Source organism: Schistocerca americana, chromosome 2, assembly GCF_021461395.2.
Source record: "Schistocerca americana isolate TAMUIC-IGC-003095 chromosome 2, iqSchAmer2.1, whole genome shotgun sequence".
NCBI lineage: Eukaryota > Metazoa > Arthropoda > Insecta > Orthoptera > Acrididae > Schistocerca > Schistocerca americana.
The window spans coordinates 573402671-573421446 of NC_060120.1; the positions used below are offsets into that span (position 1 = coordinate 573402671).

At 36.2% G+C, this 18776-nt stretch overlaps 1 protein-coding gene across 1 annotated transcript in view; it reads left to right on the forward strand.

Moving 5' to 3' along the window:
- LOC124594191 (cytoplasmic dynein 2 heavy chain 1) overlaps positions 1-18776 on the forward strand; it is a 786854-nt gene that overhangs the window by 288517 nt on the left and 479561 nt on the right. The window contains exons 27-28 of the mRNA XM_047132551.1: positions 5660-5841; positions 18321-18459. Coding sequence (XP_046988507.1) covers positions 5660-5841; positions 18321-18459 — 321 coding nt within the window. The remainder of the gene's footprint in view (positions 1-5659; positions 5842-18320; positions 18460-18776) is intronic.

Below are 18776 nucleotides of genomic sequence, written 5' to 3' on the forward strand. Positions count from 1 at the left end.
ATCAGTTGTGTAACATTTCATTGAGGAACTTGAAACTTTCAGCACAAGGCAGGAGATGTAGAGGAACTCTGGCTCGAGTTTAAAAGAATAGTTGAGCATGTGCTGGACATTTATATATAAACAATAGAACAGTTCATGATGGGAGGTAACCTCCATGGTCTACGGTCACTGTAAAGGAACTCCTAAAGAAATGGAGATTACTGCACAATAGGTGTAAAACAAAGTGTAGAGCTATATGCAGTAAAATGCTGAATGAAACATGTTTCGCTGTCAAGAGATCAATGCATGATGCCTTCAATGACTACCACAGTAGAATATTGTCAAGTGACCATTTACAGGGCCCAAAGAAATTCTTGTCATATGTAAAGGCTGTTAACGGCACCAAAGTTATTGTCCAGTCACTAGTGAATAAGACAGGAACTGAAATTGAGGATAGTAGCACAAAAGCTGAAACACTTAACTCTATTTTCAAAAGTTCCTTTACAAAGGATAACCCAGGAGAATTGCTCCAAGTTATCTTCGTACCACTGAAAAGATGAATGAAATAAGTATTCGTGTCAGCAATGATGAGAAACAGTTGAATTCTTTAAAATTGAACAGAGATTTGGGGCCCGATGAAATCCCTGTCAGATTTTATGCTGAATTTGCAGCTGAGTTAGCCCCTTTTCTAACTATTACTTGTCATAGATCCCTCGAGCAAAAAACAGTGCCCAGTTCTTGGAAAAAGGCATAGGTCACACCCATGTACAGAAAGTATAATAGAAGTGATCCACAAAACTACTGCCCAATATCCTTGACACTGATTTGTTGAAGAATCTTAGAGCATATTCTGAGTTAAAACATAATGAGGTACCTTAACAGAATGACCTCCTCAGTGCTAACCAACATGGATTTTAAAAGCATTGATCATTTGAAACCCAATTCGCCCCAACTCATATTTTTATCACATGATATACTGAAAGCTTTGGATCAAGGCAATAAGGTAGATGCTGTATTTCTTGATTTCCAAAAATCATTTGACTCAGTACCATACCTACACTTATTGTCAAAAGTACGATCATATGAGGCATCATGTGAAATTTGTGGTTGGATTGAGGCCTTTTTGTTAGGAAGGATGCAACATGTTATCTCAGATGGATAGTCAACATCAGATGTAGAAATAGCTTTGGGTGTGTCCCAGGGAAGTGTGTTGGGACCCTAGCTGTTCATGTTTTATATTGATGACCTAGCAGACAATATTAATAGTAAAATCAGGATATTTGCAGATGATGCAGTTATCTATAATGAAGTACTATCTGAAAAAAACTGCATAAATATTAAGTCAGTAATTAGTAAGATTTCACAGTGGTGCCAAGATTGGCAACTTGCTTCAAATGTTCAGAAACTTCACATAATGGAAAAAATGTAGTATCCTATGACTATAATATGAATGAGTCATTGTTGAATTTGGCCAACTCATACAAATACCTTGGTGTAACACATTGTAGACCTTGGTGTAACACTTTGTCAGGATATGAAATGGAATGATCACATAGGTTCAGCAGGTGTGCAAAGCAGGTGGTAGACTTCAGTTTGTTGGTGGGATACTGGGGAAGTGCAATCAATCTACAAAGGATATTGCTTACAAATCACTTGTGTGACTCATTCTTGAATACTGCTCTAGTGTGTGGGACTCATGCCAGATAGGCCTAACAGGGGATATTGAATGTATACAGGGTAGGGCAGCACAAAAGATCACAGATTTGTTTAATCCCTGAGAGAGGGACACAGAGATACTGAAGGAACTGAACTGGAAGACTCTTGAAGATAGACATAAACTATGCTGAGAAAGTCTATTAACAAAGTTTCAAGAACTGCCTTTAAATGATTACAGTAGGAATATACTACAACCCCTTATGTATCACTCCTAATCCAAGGATATTGAAAATTAGATTAGAATAATTACTGCATACACACAGACATTCAAACAATCATTCTTCCTGCATTCCATACATGAATGGAACAGGAGGAGACACTAATAACTGTACAATGGGATGTACCCTCTGCCATGCACCTCATGGTGGTTTGCAGAGTATAGATGTTGATGTAGATGTAAAAGTTTGTATGAATGCAGATCCATGTAACTCTTACAAATGTGTTGTTTGAATGAGCAAATGTATATTCTGTGTTCAGTGAAAGTAATTAAGTTTCTCCCTGTGCCAGTTGAATAGCAGAGAATATCAAATTTGTTAATCATCTTCGAACTACTGATCACCAGGTACGATTCGAGAAGCTGGTCAATGGGGGGAGATGGGGGGGGGATATCACTTAACAAAAGGAGAGTTGGTGTCCTCCACCGACAAATTGGTATAATTTGGTGTTGCTTAAAGTAGTTTTTGGTAACTGTTTTGGAGTTCAGGGTAAAAAAAACTTTATTAAACATGGAAGATATTATAATCTCACTGCAACGCATCTACAGAATGTGTGTGCCCAGGAAAATAATACGATTTGACTCAGATGTCCGGTGATACGAAGTTTTTGTCTGGAGTCAGCAATTTTAAGTGTTGGTAGGCATAATGGCATTTTTAGCTTATTTGTTTATTGTAAGTGGTACATTAATATACATCCAAAGTATATTAGTAAATAATAAGACACCCATTTTAAGTTAAATAATATTTATTGGTTTATATAGTAAGCTATTTGCTGCTCTTATTCTTTTGTTAAAATGTGTTTGAAATACATTGCAACCTGTATTGCTACATAATTATATATAAAAAAAATTGAATCTGTTGAAGTAATATATTCGCTGATTTCTGAAGTCATTTTATCCATTGGGAGTGGGGGGTCTATAGCCCCCATAGCCCCCCACCCCTTGCCGTCACCCCTGCTGATCACTATTCATAACATACTAAATAAACAGATCCACGAACCAAGAGTGAATCAGATGTAAAAGAAACTTTTTATTTTTTTTTATTTGAGAATAAAAAATACAAGTGCAGCTCATTTTTCTACATGGCCTCTCCTTTTGAAACACATTTTCCCCAGTGAATTTGCTAACTGTTAATAGCCAGATTCTTAGAGCAATCATATTATTTTATTTGAAATCTCAGATCACATTCTTTTTTTTTTTTTTTTTTTTTTTTTTTTGTAAACTTGCAAGTAATTAAGATTATGGAGCGAAAACATCTTCAGATCTGTCAAAATCACAACTATGATGAACTAGAAGAACACAAAGCACCAGCATATGCAAAATCCCAAGTACCTGTCATCTTACATGAGCTTCAATACTGAGCTGTTCTTATTTGTATCACATCAAAACTGTGGTTAGACATATAACTGCAGAAGTATGTGTCCTATACTGAAAGTGTTCAGTTTTGTACATGAATGGTATTGTATCTTAGGTTTTGAATACACAACTGTTGTGTGTTTTTATAGTTTGTTGCTGTCATGATTGTGACGTATCTGATGATGATCATCGCTGCAGGAATTTAATTATCTGGACTTTAAAACTTGTGATCAAAGGTTTGAATTAAAATGTTTGGCCCTCTCTGTTCAAATTTTTCCAAACTTTGCTAACTTCCATTATCTGTGTTAGAGAGAAGTCTTACCATGTTGTCTCTGTCTGGCCCCAGTAGCTGAGTGGTCATCTTGACGGAATGTCAATCCTACGGTCCCGGGTTCGATTCCCGGCTGGGTCGGAGATTTTCTCCGCTCAGGGAGTGGGTGTTGTGTTGTCCTAATCATCATCATTTCATCCCCATCGACGCGCAGGTCGTCGAAGTGGCGTCAAATCGAAAGACCTGCACCAGGCGAACGGTCTACCCGATGGGAGGCCTTAGCCACATGACATTTCATTTTTTTACCATGTTGTGATGACCGTTTTCAGTTGACACTGATAATAGAAAACATAGAGAATTTATATCCTGTCCTCGTACAAGTGAAGTTGAGGAAAGTCACAGAAAGATAGGTATGATGGTGTTCAAGTGTTTTCCAACTGAAATCATCCAATTTTTATTTGGTTATGGCTGCTGTATGGGGACACATGCTGTGTTGTAGAGGGATCATTTCTTTTATCAGTAAGTTATGTTGTCAATGGCAATATGCCTGTCTAACCTTGTTCAAAATCTAACCATAGTATGCATTGTGTATTGTTCAACATCCATGCAAGAAGTTGATAACAACACTCCACACAAAAAGTGCTATGGCCTTGCCAGATGACAGCAATCACTGGTGAAGACTCTTCCCTCCAGAAATTTAGCCAACAGACAGTTACACACATACAATTTTTGATCAGTTGTCAGAAAGTATGGTACCCACATGACACACTCTTTTCTAAATCCTAGCTCATCTGTTATAACAGGAAAAGTGCTGTCATTACTTATCCTGACCTCATCTGCAATCTCAGAGACCATGAAACACCTCTCACCTTCAAGAAGTTGTTGAACATCACAAATATTGTCTGCGATGCTGGTGCATGGTGCATGGTCGGTATTCACGGCCTTCATTCTCAACATGCTCATGGCACTCCACAGTTCGCTTGGCAAAAGAAAACACTCAGCCTTGACTTTTCCAGTCAGCCTCCTGAGAATTTCACCTAGTTTAATACCTTTCCTATTGAGAAACTTGATAATAATGTGCTGTGGAATGGAGACAGGTAGCTGTTAGTCAGACAATGCGATAATGTCTAATAACGCTAGTGAATAGCCCCACTCAACTGCATCCTCCACTTCTGACATCGTTGCCGAACACTGACAGGACAGGAACCACCACATCTTGGTGTTTGCATGGAGGGTCAAGAGATTTGCTTGTATCGGATTCATTATTGCAAACATACTATAGTGAAGAGAATCTGAAAAATACTACAGTGACATGAAGTAAACATGACAGCTTGCATTCTTAAGAAACTATTTATCATTGTTTTGTAAGTCCATGACTTTTTTTTAACATTGAACTGTGTCCTTATACTGCGGCCTGTTTCATATAAGTTGATCAATTCTGTGGCACTGGGTGAGTATTTTCCTACAAATGTAGTCTTATTCTCTACCAGAAGGTAAAAGCAATTGTAATGTTACAGCCTAAAGGAAAATATCAGGCAGAAATGTCCTAAGCAAAGGAGGGTCAGTACAAACTAACATGTGCTTAAGAAGATCTTACTTTTAAAACAAACAATGCTAGTAAAACTTGTTTGGTAAGTTCATGAAATTGGAGAATAAGTCTTTGTCGCTTTTGTGTCAGATGTAGTAATTGACATTTTACTAAACTTGTTAATACATAACTACATAATATGTGATGAAGAGCAGTTGCACCATAGGGTGGCAAAAGAAATAATCCCCTGGCCAGTCTCATTTCTTCTGTATTGACTTAGTACTGAAGTACAGGGATTACTCTACTCTTCTTCAGCAGCTAATAAAGATAAGATCTGCATGTATGATGTTTTTAAAATGGAACATGAAAAAGTAATGTTACCTTTCATGATCTTCAGCATAGGGTCAAACATCTTTTTTACTATGTATTTCAGTTCACCGTTAATGTCCCTCAGGTACATGCCTCTCCATGCTCCTCCTTTGTCTCTGCTCGTAGACCCTTTCCCTTCCCATTCTCTTTTTCTCTTCCATTCACTTTATTTCTTCTGTTCTTTACACTTAACTAAACTGCATAACACAATTAAAACTTTGTTCAGTTGCAGCTAAAGTCATACACCACACTTGGACAAGAATTGATTGATGACAGTGATTCATGTGAACTGGCGCTAAAATTGAAAGCTCTTATGCTTGATACAATAAGAAATATAGATGTTGTGGAGCAACTTATAAATGGAGGGGTGTCCTCTCTGGAAGACTGGTGTTGGCAAAAACAGCTGAGGTAATATTTACTCTTTGATTTTCATTCTGCCAGTATCACAGTTGTCTTATCTATGTTACATTGCCAAGATATTGTTTAGCATTAAATTATGTGAAAGTAGGTGTTCAACTGATATCCCAGAATTCGGATGCTATACTGCTCTCATTTCCACACTCAGTTACAAATTCTTCGAATTTTTCTTGATCGCTATGGTTTCATAACAAAATTCCTAAAATACTGAGGAAGCAAAGACTGTTGCACTTCTCATTCAAAAGAGAATGCACAGATGATGAGAGGCAAAAGTTAATAGAGATTCGTGTGTCTGTAAATTATTGATGCATGAAGCATACAACAGCTACCATCATCATACCTGAGCAAAAGACATTGGGGGGATCCCAAGAAAATTCTGGTTCTACATAGAATCGTTAAGCAGTTTGAAGGATTTTTTCCATCAATCATTGACCAGTCTGGTGTGGCAATACAAATAGGAAAGTTAAAGTTTTTAGTTTTGTATTTAAGAAAATGTTCATGCAGGAGGCTTATACAGACATATGCCGTTTGACCATCACACAGATTACTGTAATGAGGACATAGTAATAGGCGTCCATGGCATGGAGAAGCAACTGAAAGAGTTGAAAACAAATAAGTCACCACGTCCACAGAATCCCAATACTGTTTTACAAAGAATACTCTATGGCATTGGCCCCTTGGTTAGCTTGAATTTACCATATCTGAATTTCTCTTTCACTCCTACCCTGTTTGTACCTTATCATGTTAAAGGTACTTTTCAGGATGAATACTAAGTAGTACATGTGTCTCCTTTTATTTATAATACTTATATTATGAAATATATGTACTTAATTACCCATCAACTTTCAAGTGTCTTAACTTTTTTTAAACCTTGTCCTTCAATAAATTTCATGCAATCTTGCGTGTTTGTGACTTTATTTCCGTATCAGAGCACTCCCTTTATGCCACCAGAATACTGTTCCAACTCTTCCGTCTCTACGTTGTTTCCATAATTAATGTGTCATGTGCACATGTCTGTCTGTCCTATCCTGTCGGTTTGCTATACGCACCCTTTCCACCATAAAAAGTGTCACAAGTAACATGCAACACCTAATATTCAGTCATAAAATTTGTCTATGTGTCATTGTCACATTGTCACATGTGTGTTGTTTTCCTCATATACCCTATGAAGGCAGGTTGTACTAAGATATGAAGCTTAACAGACTTCTTCTTATACATTTCATGTTAGCAGATATACTTCTCAATATACTTAAGTTTGCGTATAAATGAGTGAAACCCACAGCATTCATAAAAAATACATAAGATATAGACATGGAATGGGTAACAAATTTACATCAGTGTACGAGGTGTGACAATAAAGTAATGAGACTGATGTGAAAAGAAATGTTTCTTACCATTTTAGTCAAATTTAGTGTTGCCTCCTTCAAAGTAGTTCCCTTCTGATTGCACACACTTTTTTCAGCTCTTCTGCCTTTGATGGTAACATTTATGGAACTCATCTTCTGTAATATCCTCCAAGACCCTCGTCACAGGTTTTAGAACATGTTGTGTTGTTTGAAAATGGTGTCCCTTGACTGCTATTTTGACTCTTGGAAATAGAAAAAAAGTTGCGTGGAGCAATATCTGGTGAATAAGGTGGCTGTGGTAGTACTGAAATTTGTTTTGAGGTTAAAAAATGCTGTACTGACAGAGCAGTATGGGATGGCGCATTATTGTGATGCAGAATACAATTATCAGCAAGGTTGGCCCGGACACGAAGAACTCTTTTATGAAGTCTTTCTAAAATTTCTTTGTAGTAATATTGGTTAACTGTTTGTCCAGGAGGCACCCACTCCTTATGAACAACTCCCTTGGAATCAGAGAAGCACACAAGCATGCATTTCACTTTTGACTTTGACATGCGAGCTTTTTTTGGTCTGGGTGATCCTTTGAGCACCATTGCGAACTTTGGCATTTTGTCTCTGGTTCATACTGAAAAAACCAACTTTCATCACCAGTGATAACACAGCTCAACAATTCTGGATTGACTGCTGTTTGCTCTAACAGATCAGCTGCCACATTTTTCCGTGTTTCTCACTGTTGTGGTGTGAGATTTTTGGGGACCATTTTTGCACAAATCTTTGTCATACCAAGATCTTCAGTTATTATTAGATGAACCATTTCTTGATTGATGTTCAGATCTTCTGAAATCATTTTCATGGATTATCCATGATCAGATCGTATGAGTTCATGCACCCTGGCCAAGTTGACATTCATCCGTGAGGTTGATGGTTGTCCACTGCAGTCTTCATCTTCAATATTCATTCTGCCTTCACTAAACATTTTATGCCAATGAAAAACGTGAGCTCTTGACATAACCTCCTCTCTAAAAGCCTTCTGAAGCTTACCGTAAGTTGTTGTCATGTTTTCACCCAATTTAACGCAAAAAGAAATGGCATACTGTTGCGCAATATTATGCGGTTCCATTTCCGTGACGAGAGACACAAACACATGTTAACTTATTACAGCACAACTCATAACTGAGCAGTTGGATCGATGTGCTTCTTGGACTAGAAGCAGCTTATAGACCAAGGTCAAAGATATTGTGCCTACGCAACCCTGCAGGGTTGCCATAACTTGCAAAGAAAATCAGTCTCATTGCTTTATTGTCACACCTCGTGCATGTAATTCATTTGTAAATGAGGTATAATTTTATGAGTGATTGTGTATACTCTTGTACACCACATACATTCTCTGGTCTGACTTTGGTGTTTCATGTATCTAATTCCAGAATAGATCTAAAAACAAAGATGATGTGACTTACCAAACGAAAGCACTGGCAGGTCGATAGACACACAAACAAACACGAACATGCACACAAAATTCAAGCTTTCGCAACAAACTGTTGCCTCATCAGGAAAGAGGGAAGGAGAGGGAAAGACGAAAGAATGTGGGTTTTAAGGGAGAGGGTAAGGAGTCATTCCAATCCCGGGAGTGGAAAGACTTACCTTAGGGGGAAAAAAGGACGGGTATACACTCACTCACACACACATGTCCATCCACACATATACAGACACATATGTGTGGATGGACATGTGTGTGTGAGTGAGTGTATACCCGTCCTTTTTTCCCCCTAAGGTAAGTCTTTCCACTCCCGGGATTGGAATGACTCCTTACCCTCTCCCTTAAAACCCACATCCTTTCGTCTTTCCCTCTCCTTCCCTCTTTCCTGATGAGGCAACAGTTTGTTGCGAAAGTTTGAATTTTGTGTGTATGTTCGTGTTTGTTTGTGTGTCTATCGACCTGCCAGTGCTTTCGTTTGGTAAGTCACATCATCTTTGTTTTTAGATATATTTTTCCCACGTGGAATGTTTCCCTCTATTATATTAATGCCAGAATAGGATTTATAATGTAATTTTGTAGATCAAAAGTCTGCGCATCAAATGGTGGCAGGAGAACACACATATAAAAAAAAGTTTTATGTATGCAGGCTTTTGAAGAGGAAGGAAGGGTGGTGAAGGAAAAGGACTGGAGAGGTTTAAGAAAATGAATAGAATTCGGAAAAGTCATCCAGAAACCCAGGTTGGGGAGACTTACCAGATGTCCTTCTCATCCCGTCCAGTGAGTCACCCCTTACCCAGGGTTCTGGGTGACTTTTCTGAATTCTACCCCTTTTCCTAAACCCCTCCAGTCCTTTTCATTTACCCCTCTTCCTTTCCCTTTAACCCTTCTGCCGGAAGAAGAGCCACTGGCTCCAACAGCTTGCATACAAAAAACATTTTCTTACTTGTGTGTTCTCCTGCCACTGCTTGGTGAATAGATTTTTTATCTATACAGTTACATTATACTATCAAAAACTGATTCTTTTCGTTGTTACAATCTAGAATAGGATTGTCAGAGACAATATTTTTCAAAAGATTATAGGATCTAAAAAGAGCAAAGAAACTGTTCTACGGAAAATGGACATGAAAATAATAGAACAGTTAACTCGGGGCCTGACAGATGCTCTCACCCAGCCAGACTTGCGTAGAATGCAGATTCCCCTGAGGACTTAAATCATTTTATCACATCAACATTGTATAGACCTTTATCTTGGCTCGTTGGTGGGATCTACAAGATTTACCACCTTTGCGTGTGGGATACCCACAGTCATGTATGGTCCACTGACATTGAACATTGGACTCTGTACTTCCCTATTAAACTTGTATACCCTCTATTCTGCATGTCTATGTATTTGCTGTTCTACTTTTCTATATGTGTCTTTCAAATTTTCTATGGGTGTAGATGGCTACTTAAATAATTTCAGTTACTTTTCTCCCACAAAAGCTCTATTCATGATTTCTATTGCAGGTAATCCAGTAACAGTGTGTGGTTAACTCATTTATTATCACCTGAAATTCAGGAGCCAGTTGTGTCCACATAGTATGTTTTCTCCGAATAGTATGTTCTACATAATAGTCCCAAATCTTTATTACTCTTTCACTTGAGTTGGATTGCGGGGATAGCTTGAGATAGCTACATGTCTCACTCCTTCCCATGTGAGAACCTATTTAAAATTATTACTAATAAATCAAGTGCCATTATCAATTAACAATCGTCCTGGTTTCCCTATATCCTTAAAATATTCCTGTAGACATTGTATCATGGTGAGCATACTTGCCTGTTTCATTAGATAAAGCTCAACATATTTTGACCAACACTGTATAAGCACAAAGATATATACGTGACCCTGCTCTGACGTCAAAAATCAGTCATGTTGTGCTTAGCTACATCATCTTCCTTCACTCTCTGACACAGTTCACAGGAACTCTATAAATTAAAAATATATCTTAAAGAATATTTACTTAAATAGTTTTTACTCCATTAAAGAGCTCATGCAACATAAAATTATTACAAATAAATAATTAGGTTGATCAATTACAAAGTAGACACAATGCATTGTAGTTTGTAATTTACTGCATTTAATCCAAAAGCAAAGAGTATTATCAGAGGAGTCTTATGACTCAATTCTTTTGTTTGAAGTGGGTTCTTTCTGCTTTAGGTAATTTAGTGATGAATTGTGTGTGTGTGTGTGTGTGTTATGAATTTCTTATGTCTATCATAGGAAGTCAATATAAGGATGACATCAGTACAAAGAAATTAGTCTGTGGATAAGCATCATGAGACCTCCTTAATTTTTCTTGTTATATGCTTGAAATAACAGAATTTGTTCACCTGTTGTATATATTTTTGTATGTCATAATGACTATAGTCTATGTTGATAAACCATATCAGATCTCTCTCTGCTGTTTGTGGGATGCATAACTTCATGGTGACTTACCTTCTTTTGCATTCCAGAATAGAGTACCTTCTTTATATAGCCAGTTGTTTGGAATGCTGTTGTCTTGTTAGTAATCTTATCACTAAAATACCTATTCAGTCTAATATCTTGTTTAATCTTTCTAGTGAGTTCTCTTACTTCTTCATTCATATAACTTAATGATAGGAAGAGCACAGTGCAAATCATGCCTGAGTCGCTACTAATCGTCAAGTAGTTAATACCTAAAGGTAATATAACAAATACCCTATGGCTCTTATCCCTGTGACTGTCCCTGTTGCAAGACTTGCCCTATACACCCTCCTACCACCACCATTACTAGCCCTGTAACTGGCAAAACATGCTATGAAAGGGAGTAACGACACTTCATATACCAGCTGTTTTGTAAACATTGTTCAGCCTTTTGTCATTGGAATGAATGCCACCAAATTATCAGTTAGGATGAATGGGTGTATACTGCCAACATGCAATATTCTGTTGCAGAATATGTTCTACAACATGACAGTTGTAACCTTCTGCCTGTTTCACTACACGTGCTATCGGAATTCTTCCTCCAGACACAAATTTCTCAGAACTCTGCAGGTGGAAACTAGCGCTACAATATGTCCCTGGCTGTCACCACCCATCTGGCCTTAATTTACGTTATTTACTGTCTAACATTTCTTCACAGTAGTTACTCTTCTCTTCACTCTGTTTTAGTTTACTAGATCTTTCATTGTCATACCTATCTATTTTTCACCACCCCCTCCCACTTTGTTATGTACAGTGCACTTAGCTTTTAACTCTTACTAAGTCATGCACATTGTTTAAGCAGTAATCTCTGTCTTGGATATTACTCTGTCTTCCACCTTTAGGCTCTCAGGTTTTCAAATCTTGTCCGATGCAGTCCGCAACAATTAGTCATTCCTTCTCATCCCATGCGGTAAGTCTCCCCTGACGTCTGGTTCTGGCTGATTTTCTCAAAATTTATCCTTTTTCCTAGACCTCTCCAGTCCTCTTCCAGAAGCACAGATGGATTCAAAAACTGGATTACATCAGGAATTAGAGTATCAGTAAAAGGAAGCAGGAACTTTTTCTGCAGTCAAAAACTGACAGCAGTCCAGAATTTCTTAGTTATTTCAAAAAATACAAGTTAGTTTTAAAAATGCGTCATAAAAGAGGCAAAAATAAGGGAAAACAGCAAATATATTATGATGCCATCCAGTAAAACTAAGTCCATGTGGAAAGCTGTGCAGGATCTTAGGGGGAAGAAGACCACTCAAAAAAATATTGTGATATCACACGACTGCAAGAATGTCACTAACCTTAGGACAGTTGCAAATAGCTTCAATTCTTATTATGCAACTCTTGCTGGAAAATTAGTGAAGGAAAAATTTGGAAAGTCAACTATTACAACATGGAAAGAACTTTCATCTATTGAAATAAATAATATAGCCCTGTTCTTCAGTCCAGTAGGCCCAACAGTGCTCCTAAATACCATTAACTTACTGATTAGTAATTATTCCACTGGTATTGATGATATTCCAGATTATATTATAAAAATAACAGCAAGACATATACTCTCTCCTTTATTAGACATATACAATTCTTCCTTATCATGTGCTGTCTTCCCACAGCAATTGAAAATGGCAAAAGTAATTCCCCTGTATAAAAAAGGTGATCAGCAATGTAGGGGTAACTATAGGCCTGCGTCTCTACTATCAGGGTTTTAGAAAATCATTGAAAAAGTGTTCCTTTCACAATTAAATACATTCTTCGACAAGAATAATATTATTTCTGGATGTCAACGTGGCTTCAGACCACAACGATCAACGTAAACTGCCACTTTCAATCAGATACACCATGTCTTAAATCCAGTGGAAAACCACAGAAATATCTCAGGTTTATTCCTGGACCTAACAAAAGCTTTTGATGTGATTGATCATTGTGTTCCCCTGAGGAAGCTTGAGCAGTATGGTGTAAGAGATGTGCCAAATCAGTGGATTAAGTCATATTTGGAATATCATACTCAGGTAACTGAAATTGTACATGGAAAGAAATGAACTCCAGATACACCTTTCAGAACCATGTGAACTAAGTCATGGTGTACCACAGGGCTCTATTTTAGGTCCCCTTCTTTCTTTTTTGGTATACATTAATGATTTCCCATCACACATTAGGGATTCTGAACCTGTAGTGTTTGCAGATGACGCTACCCTGTTGATTGAAGGAAATAAAGAAGAAAATCTCACTGCATCTGTAAAAGATATTACAAAAGATGTGTAACAGAAGTAGAAGTAGAAGTTTATTGTCTCATTACATACAATTTCAAGCCATTGACTTAAAGTATAGGAGACTCGTCAAAACACAAAAACTGGTTTACAAATTTCCTTCTAATACCAGTAATATAATATACAGTACTGAATAATTACTTAATTAAGCAGTTAATAATTTTTCTTCAAAAGTAACAAACTTTTAAGATTAACAGTCCTAAGTATTTGATCTCTCCTGTTCAGATTTTCAGGTTGTCATTTATGAATTCTTCTACTGAATAGTACCATTTCTGCACTAGTTTCTCATATAAAGATTTTTTCAGTGTTTCTAAATTTATGCTGAGCAATTCTCTTCCTTTCACTTTGTTATAAATTTTCATACCCATATAATGTGGAGTTTGAGCATTTACATAGTGGGTGGGCAGCATAAAATTATTTTGATTTCTTGTGTTGTAATAATTTTGAAAATGATTTGCTACAAATAAATCAGGGTTACTGTGTACAAAGATAATCAGCTCATATATGTATAGTGAGGGAACACTTAGATACTCTCAGTTTTTAGGAGTAGGTGACATGATTTTCTTCGCCCTACGTTGTGCATATTCTAATGATGGCTTTCTGAAGTTTTAGTGTTTGACACATATGGTCTGAGGTACCCCAAAATACAATTCCATACCTTATTACTGACTCAAAGTAGCTGTGATATACTACTTTTCTTATGCCTATACTGGTAGCATTGTACAATAATTTCATTGCATATTCCAGGCTATTTAATTTATTTGCAAGGTACTGTATGTGTGACCCCCATGATAGATTTTTATCAAGTTGCATTCCTAGGAATTTCACAGAGCTTGCTTCCTGCAAATCCTGGTTTATGTGACTCACCTGAATATCATTTAATTTTGCTTGTTTTGTTTTAAATTGCATTAACTGAGTCTTTCCCATGTTTAATTTTAACCCATTTAGATCAAACCAGAGTTTTCTAGAGTATTTAATACAGTTTGTGGGATTTGATCTGTAATGTTACTTTCAATGATTAAAGATGAGTTATCTTCAAATAAAACTGAGTGACACTCAATATTAAGTGGCAGATCATTTATGTACAACAAAAACAGAATGGGACCTAAGACAGAACCTTGGGGTACTCCTTGTGGTTTTCCATTCTGAAGTATATGTTCCTCTCTCTAATGTTATAACCACTCTTTGTCTTCGGTTGGTTAGATAGGATTTAAACCATTCTAATACTGTGCCCCTAATTCCATACTTTTCCAGTTTACAAAGTAGCAAGGAGTGATTCACACTATCAAAGGCCTTTGATAGGTCACAAAAATTCCTGTGGCATGCAGTGAGTTGTCTGGAGACGAGCTAATTTTATCAACAAAGTTATTTGTAGCAGATATTGTGGTTTTGCCTTTTTGAAATCCATACTGATTTTTTGAAATTATTTTAAATTTTTCTATGAAATTTTGAATCTGTATGGTGACTACCTTCTCAAATATTTTTTACAGTGATGGAAGAAGAGAGACTGGACAATAGTTTCCCATGTGTTCTTTTGTGCCTTTTTTGAATAGTGGCTTAACTACTGCGTACTTCAGTGTTCCTGGAAAATAATCTTCTTGTAGGAACAGGTTAATTATTGTAGTTAGTGGCTGCACAATTATTTTAGAGACTGTTTTTAACACTTTTCTTGATATCCAATCCCATCCTGCTGATGTTTTACTTTTTAGTGACAGTCTCACATTTTCTGTATCTTTTACTGTAATTTTTGTAAAGGTACTGAAGAATTCACTGTCAAGTTGCTCACTGTTGAAGAAATTTACCATGTTTGGATAATCTGCCACATTAACATTAGATTTGTTTTCATTTATAAAGAATTCATTAAACATTTCAGAAATTTGAGTAGGATTTACAATAGTTTTATCCTCTATCTTGATTTCAGAAATATTGTGGCCTCTATCTGTGGCACCTGTTTCAGCTTTGATCACCAACCATAATGCCTTTGATTTGTTTTCACTATTCAATATGAATATATTATTTGCCAGTTCTTTGGCTGCCATTACAACTTTTTTTAAAATATTTTTGTAATCTTTTACATAGGTAACAAAATCAGGACTTTTATTATGTTTTAGTTCCCTATGTAGCCGTCTTTTTCTTGCACTTGAGATTTATATTCCTTCAGTAATCCACTTTACTTTATTTCCTACTTTTTTATGATTTACAGTAAGGGGGAAAGTTTCATTAAAAACGAGCAGGAATTTTTCCAGAAAAGTAGCAAAATTTTCAGAGCATGAAATACTGTGATCTGTAGACCACTCCACCTTATTTAATCTATGATAGAATAGGTTTATATTTTCTTTGCTGAACTGGCAATTGGTGTAGGTGTTTTCGAGCAAGGTTCTATTGTTTTTGGTAACTCCATAAACAGAGTGCAATGATCAGAAAGTCCTCAATCTAAACAAAACTTATTTGCATCATTATAAGTGAAATTGGTTAAAATATTATCTATACATGTTGCAGACACTTCGTTTGCTCGAGTGAAATCAGTGAAATTTACTCTGAAACCTGATGTTTGAATCATATCAATGAATTCTGTTGAGTTATTGGCTTCACTGGCTAGATCTATGTTAAAATCAGCAGTTGTTATGATTCTTTTCTTGGTTTCTTTTTGAAGTTTTTGCAATAGACACTGGAATTTCGACAAAAAATATTCTGTTATTTCTGCACCTGGAATTCTGTACACAGATCAAATTACAATATTTTGCCCTAACTCTATGCAGTAGCTTTCAAATATACATTCTTCATTAGGGAAATTCCATTGATCTTTCCACTAGTATGCACGATCCTCCTTGAGTTAAATTACTTCTACAAAAGCTGCTGGCAACATAAAAATTATCAAGGTTGTTTAAGATTTTGATACTGTCCTTTGTAAGCCAGTGTTCATTCAAGCATACAGTCTTGATATTTGGTATTTCCGACTAAATGATGTGGAAGTCGTTAAGTTTTATATCTCTGCCATTTGTGTAATTTGAACTTAACTCATTTATGTTCAAGTGCATTAAGAATGTATTGTTACCTATTTGAATATTCCTAATGGTATCTGGGTTGAAACGCTGTTTGCGTATTTTTGTTTCAACGTCATTATCAAGTTTTACACCCCCATCTTTGCATACTAGTTTCCCTTCTTAAGTATGATCTTACATATATCGCTATACAGGTTGCTGATCCTAGCCTGTTCAGATGCAGTCCATTATGTTCTAGACATTTATAACTAATAAATTTATTCGAATCCACGAAAACTGCACCAAGTCTGTTGCACTGCACTCTGATGCGATTGTTTATCCTGCCTATGTATTTATCACATACCGATCTTCTGTGCAGGATACTACTACTAATTAACTTTGATGCTGGGTATACGTTTTTCACCATCTGGATTAGATTTCTTGCTTCGTTTACCATCTCTTCTTCACTGCTGTTTCGCAATGAATTTGTCCCCACGTGGATGAATGGTTTACCAGAAACAGGCTGGTAGTTAATCCCCAAAAAATGGTACTCATGAATTTCCACACAGATAAAAAAAAAAATGCTCCTTAACCCATAATATGTATAGATAACCAAATCATTAGTGTTGTCAATGAAACTAAATTTCTTGAGATTCATATCCAGGAAAATCTTAAATGAAGCACTCATATCGCATCCCTAAATTCAAAACTAGCAAAAATGACCTATGTAGTAAGAATTTTTTGCAACAATACTAGTGCAGGAATGGTTAGGGCTGTATACTTTGCTCGTGTTCATTGAATATTGAAGTATGGTATCATTTTCTTGGGAAATGTACACAAGGCCATAACAGTTTTCAGGAAACAAAAGGCAGTTATGAGAATAATGAAACAAGTGAGCAGCAGAAAACCATGCAAACCTGTCTTTAATGATCTAAAGCTCTTACTGCTTCCCAGCATTTATATACTGGAAGTAGTCATGCATGTAAAAAAAAAAGTATACTGAGAAAAGAAAACCTTTTTCCTCAAAACAAAAGTGTCCACAATTACAGTACCAGGTCAGACAGTGGCATACACATTAATCATTGTAACACCACACTGCAAAAAAGCTGTATATCATGCAGGAACATAATTATACAACAGATTACCAAGACATATAAAATCTCTTCCTGAACTACAGAGCTGTAAAAAGTCTGTGACAGGCTACCTTCTGAAAAACTGCTGCTATTCAATCCCGCAATACCTCATGCAAGAAAAAATGTAATTTGTATCTTCAATTGTAGAAATAAGTTAAAAATATACAGTATTTAAAAATTGTAATTTTCAACTGTATAGATCCAATTAGTTATAAAAATTTAAACAATGTATTTTTGATTTTTGAAAAACAAATAGATAAAAATATTTTCTGTCCAATATCCTGTGTACGATATATGTACTGAAAAAGAGATTTATATGGACAAATAAATAAATAAATAAACAATAACAATGTACTGTGGCTGTGTACACTTCTGCATTCATTTTCAATTTGACACATGACCTGGTATTGTAATACTGATAATTGTCACTATGAATGGATTATCACTGGTCACAATTAAGTGGTGACATACGTGCCTTGTGTTTGTGTTTTGGCTTTTTAATGTATAATATGACTCACTCCACAACCCTGAAGGCTCTCCTCTGTAATAGACTCTATGGAACACAGTGTGCGAATCAATGAATGTGTATAAGAAGGCAAGCATGTTGTTTTAATTAAATTCTCATATTTGCAATAAATTAAATTATATTGTGTATGGTGCCATCATTTAATGAGATTATGTGTTTGTTCTTCCACGTATCTGCTTTTGGTAGTATTACGTTATGCATATTCATTTATTGATAATAATACAAAATTAACATATGTATGATATGATCTTTGAACTCTTCCAGATTCTATTCCCAGAATGGTGATTCAACTGTAGTTCGTATGGTAGATGCTGAGTTCAAATATACCTTTGAGTATCAAGGAAGTACACTAAAACTGGTGCATACACCACTGACAGACAAATGTTACTTAACCTTAACCCAGGCAAGTAGTTGAGTGTTTGGTATGATTAATCATGTAAGTTGTAACTTTCATTTTTTGCGCTGTGCTTGTACAAGTTTTGTATTCAGTACTAAAGCCAGATTTCAAGTTATTACCAACTGTGTCTATGTTGTAGAACAATACATACAGCTTGAATAAATATGCATAAAACAATGTGCTATTGCTCATTCAGTCAGCATCAATATGTTACAGTTGATAAATTATTTATCTGTTATGCACTACATGAATTGGTAGTGGCATAAGAGTTGATAGTGTCCCTCTAAAGCATCACAATAACCAGCTCTAAAAGATAAAAATGC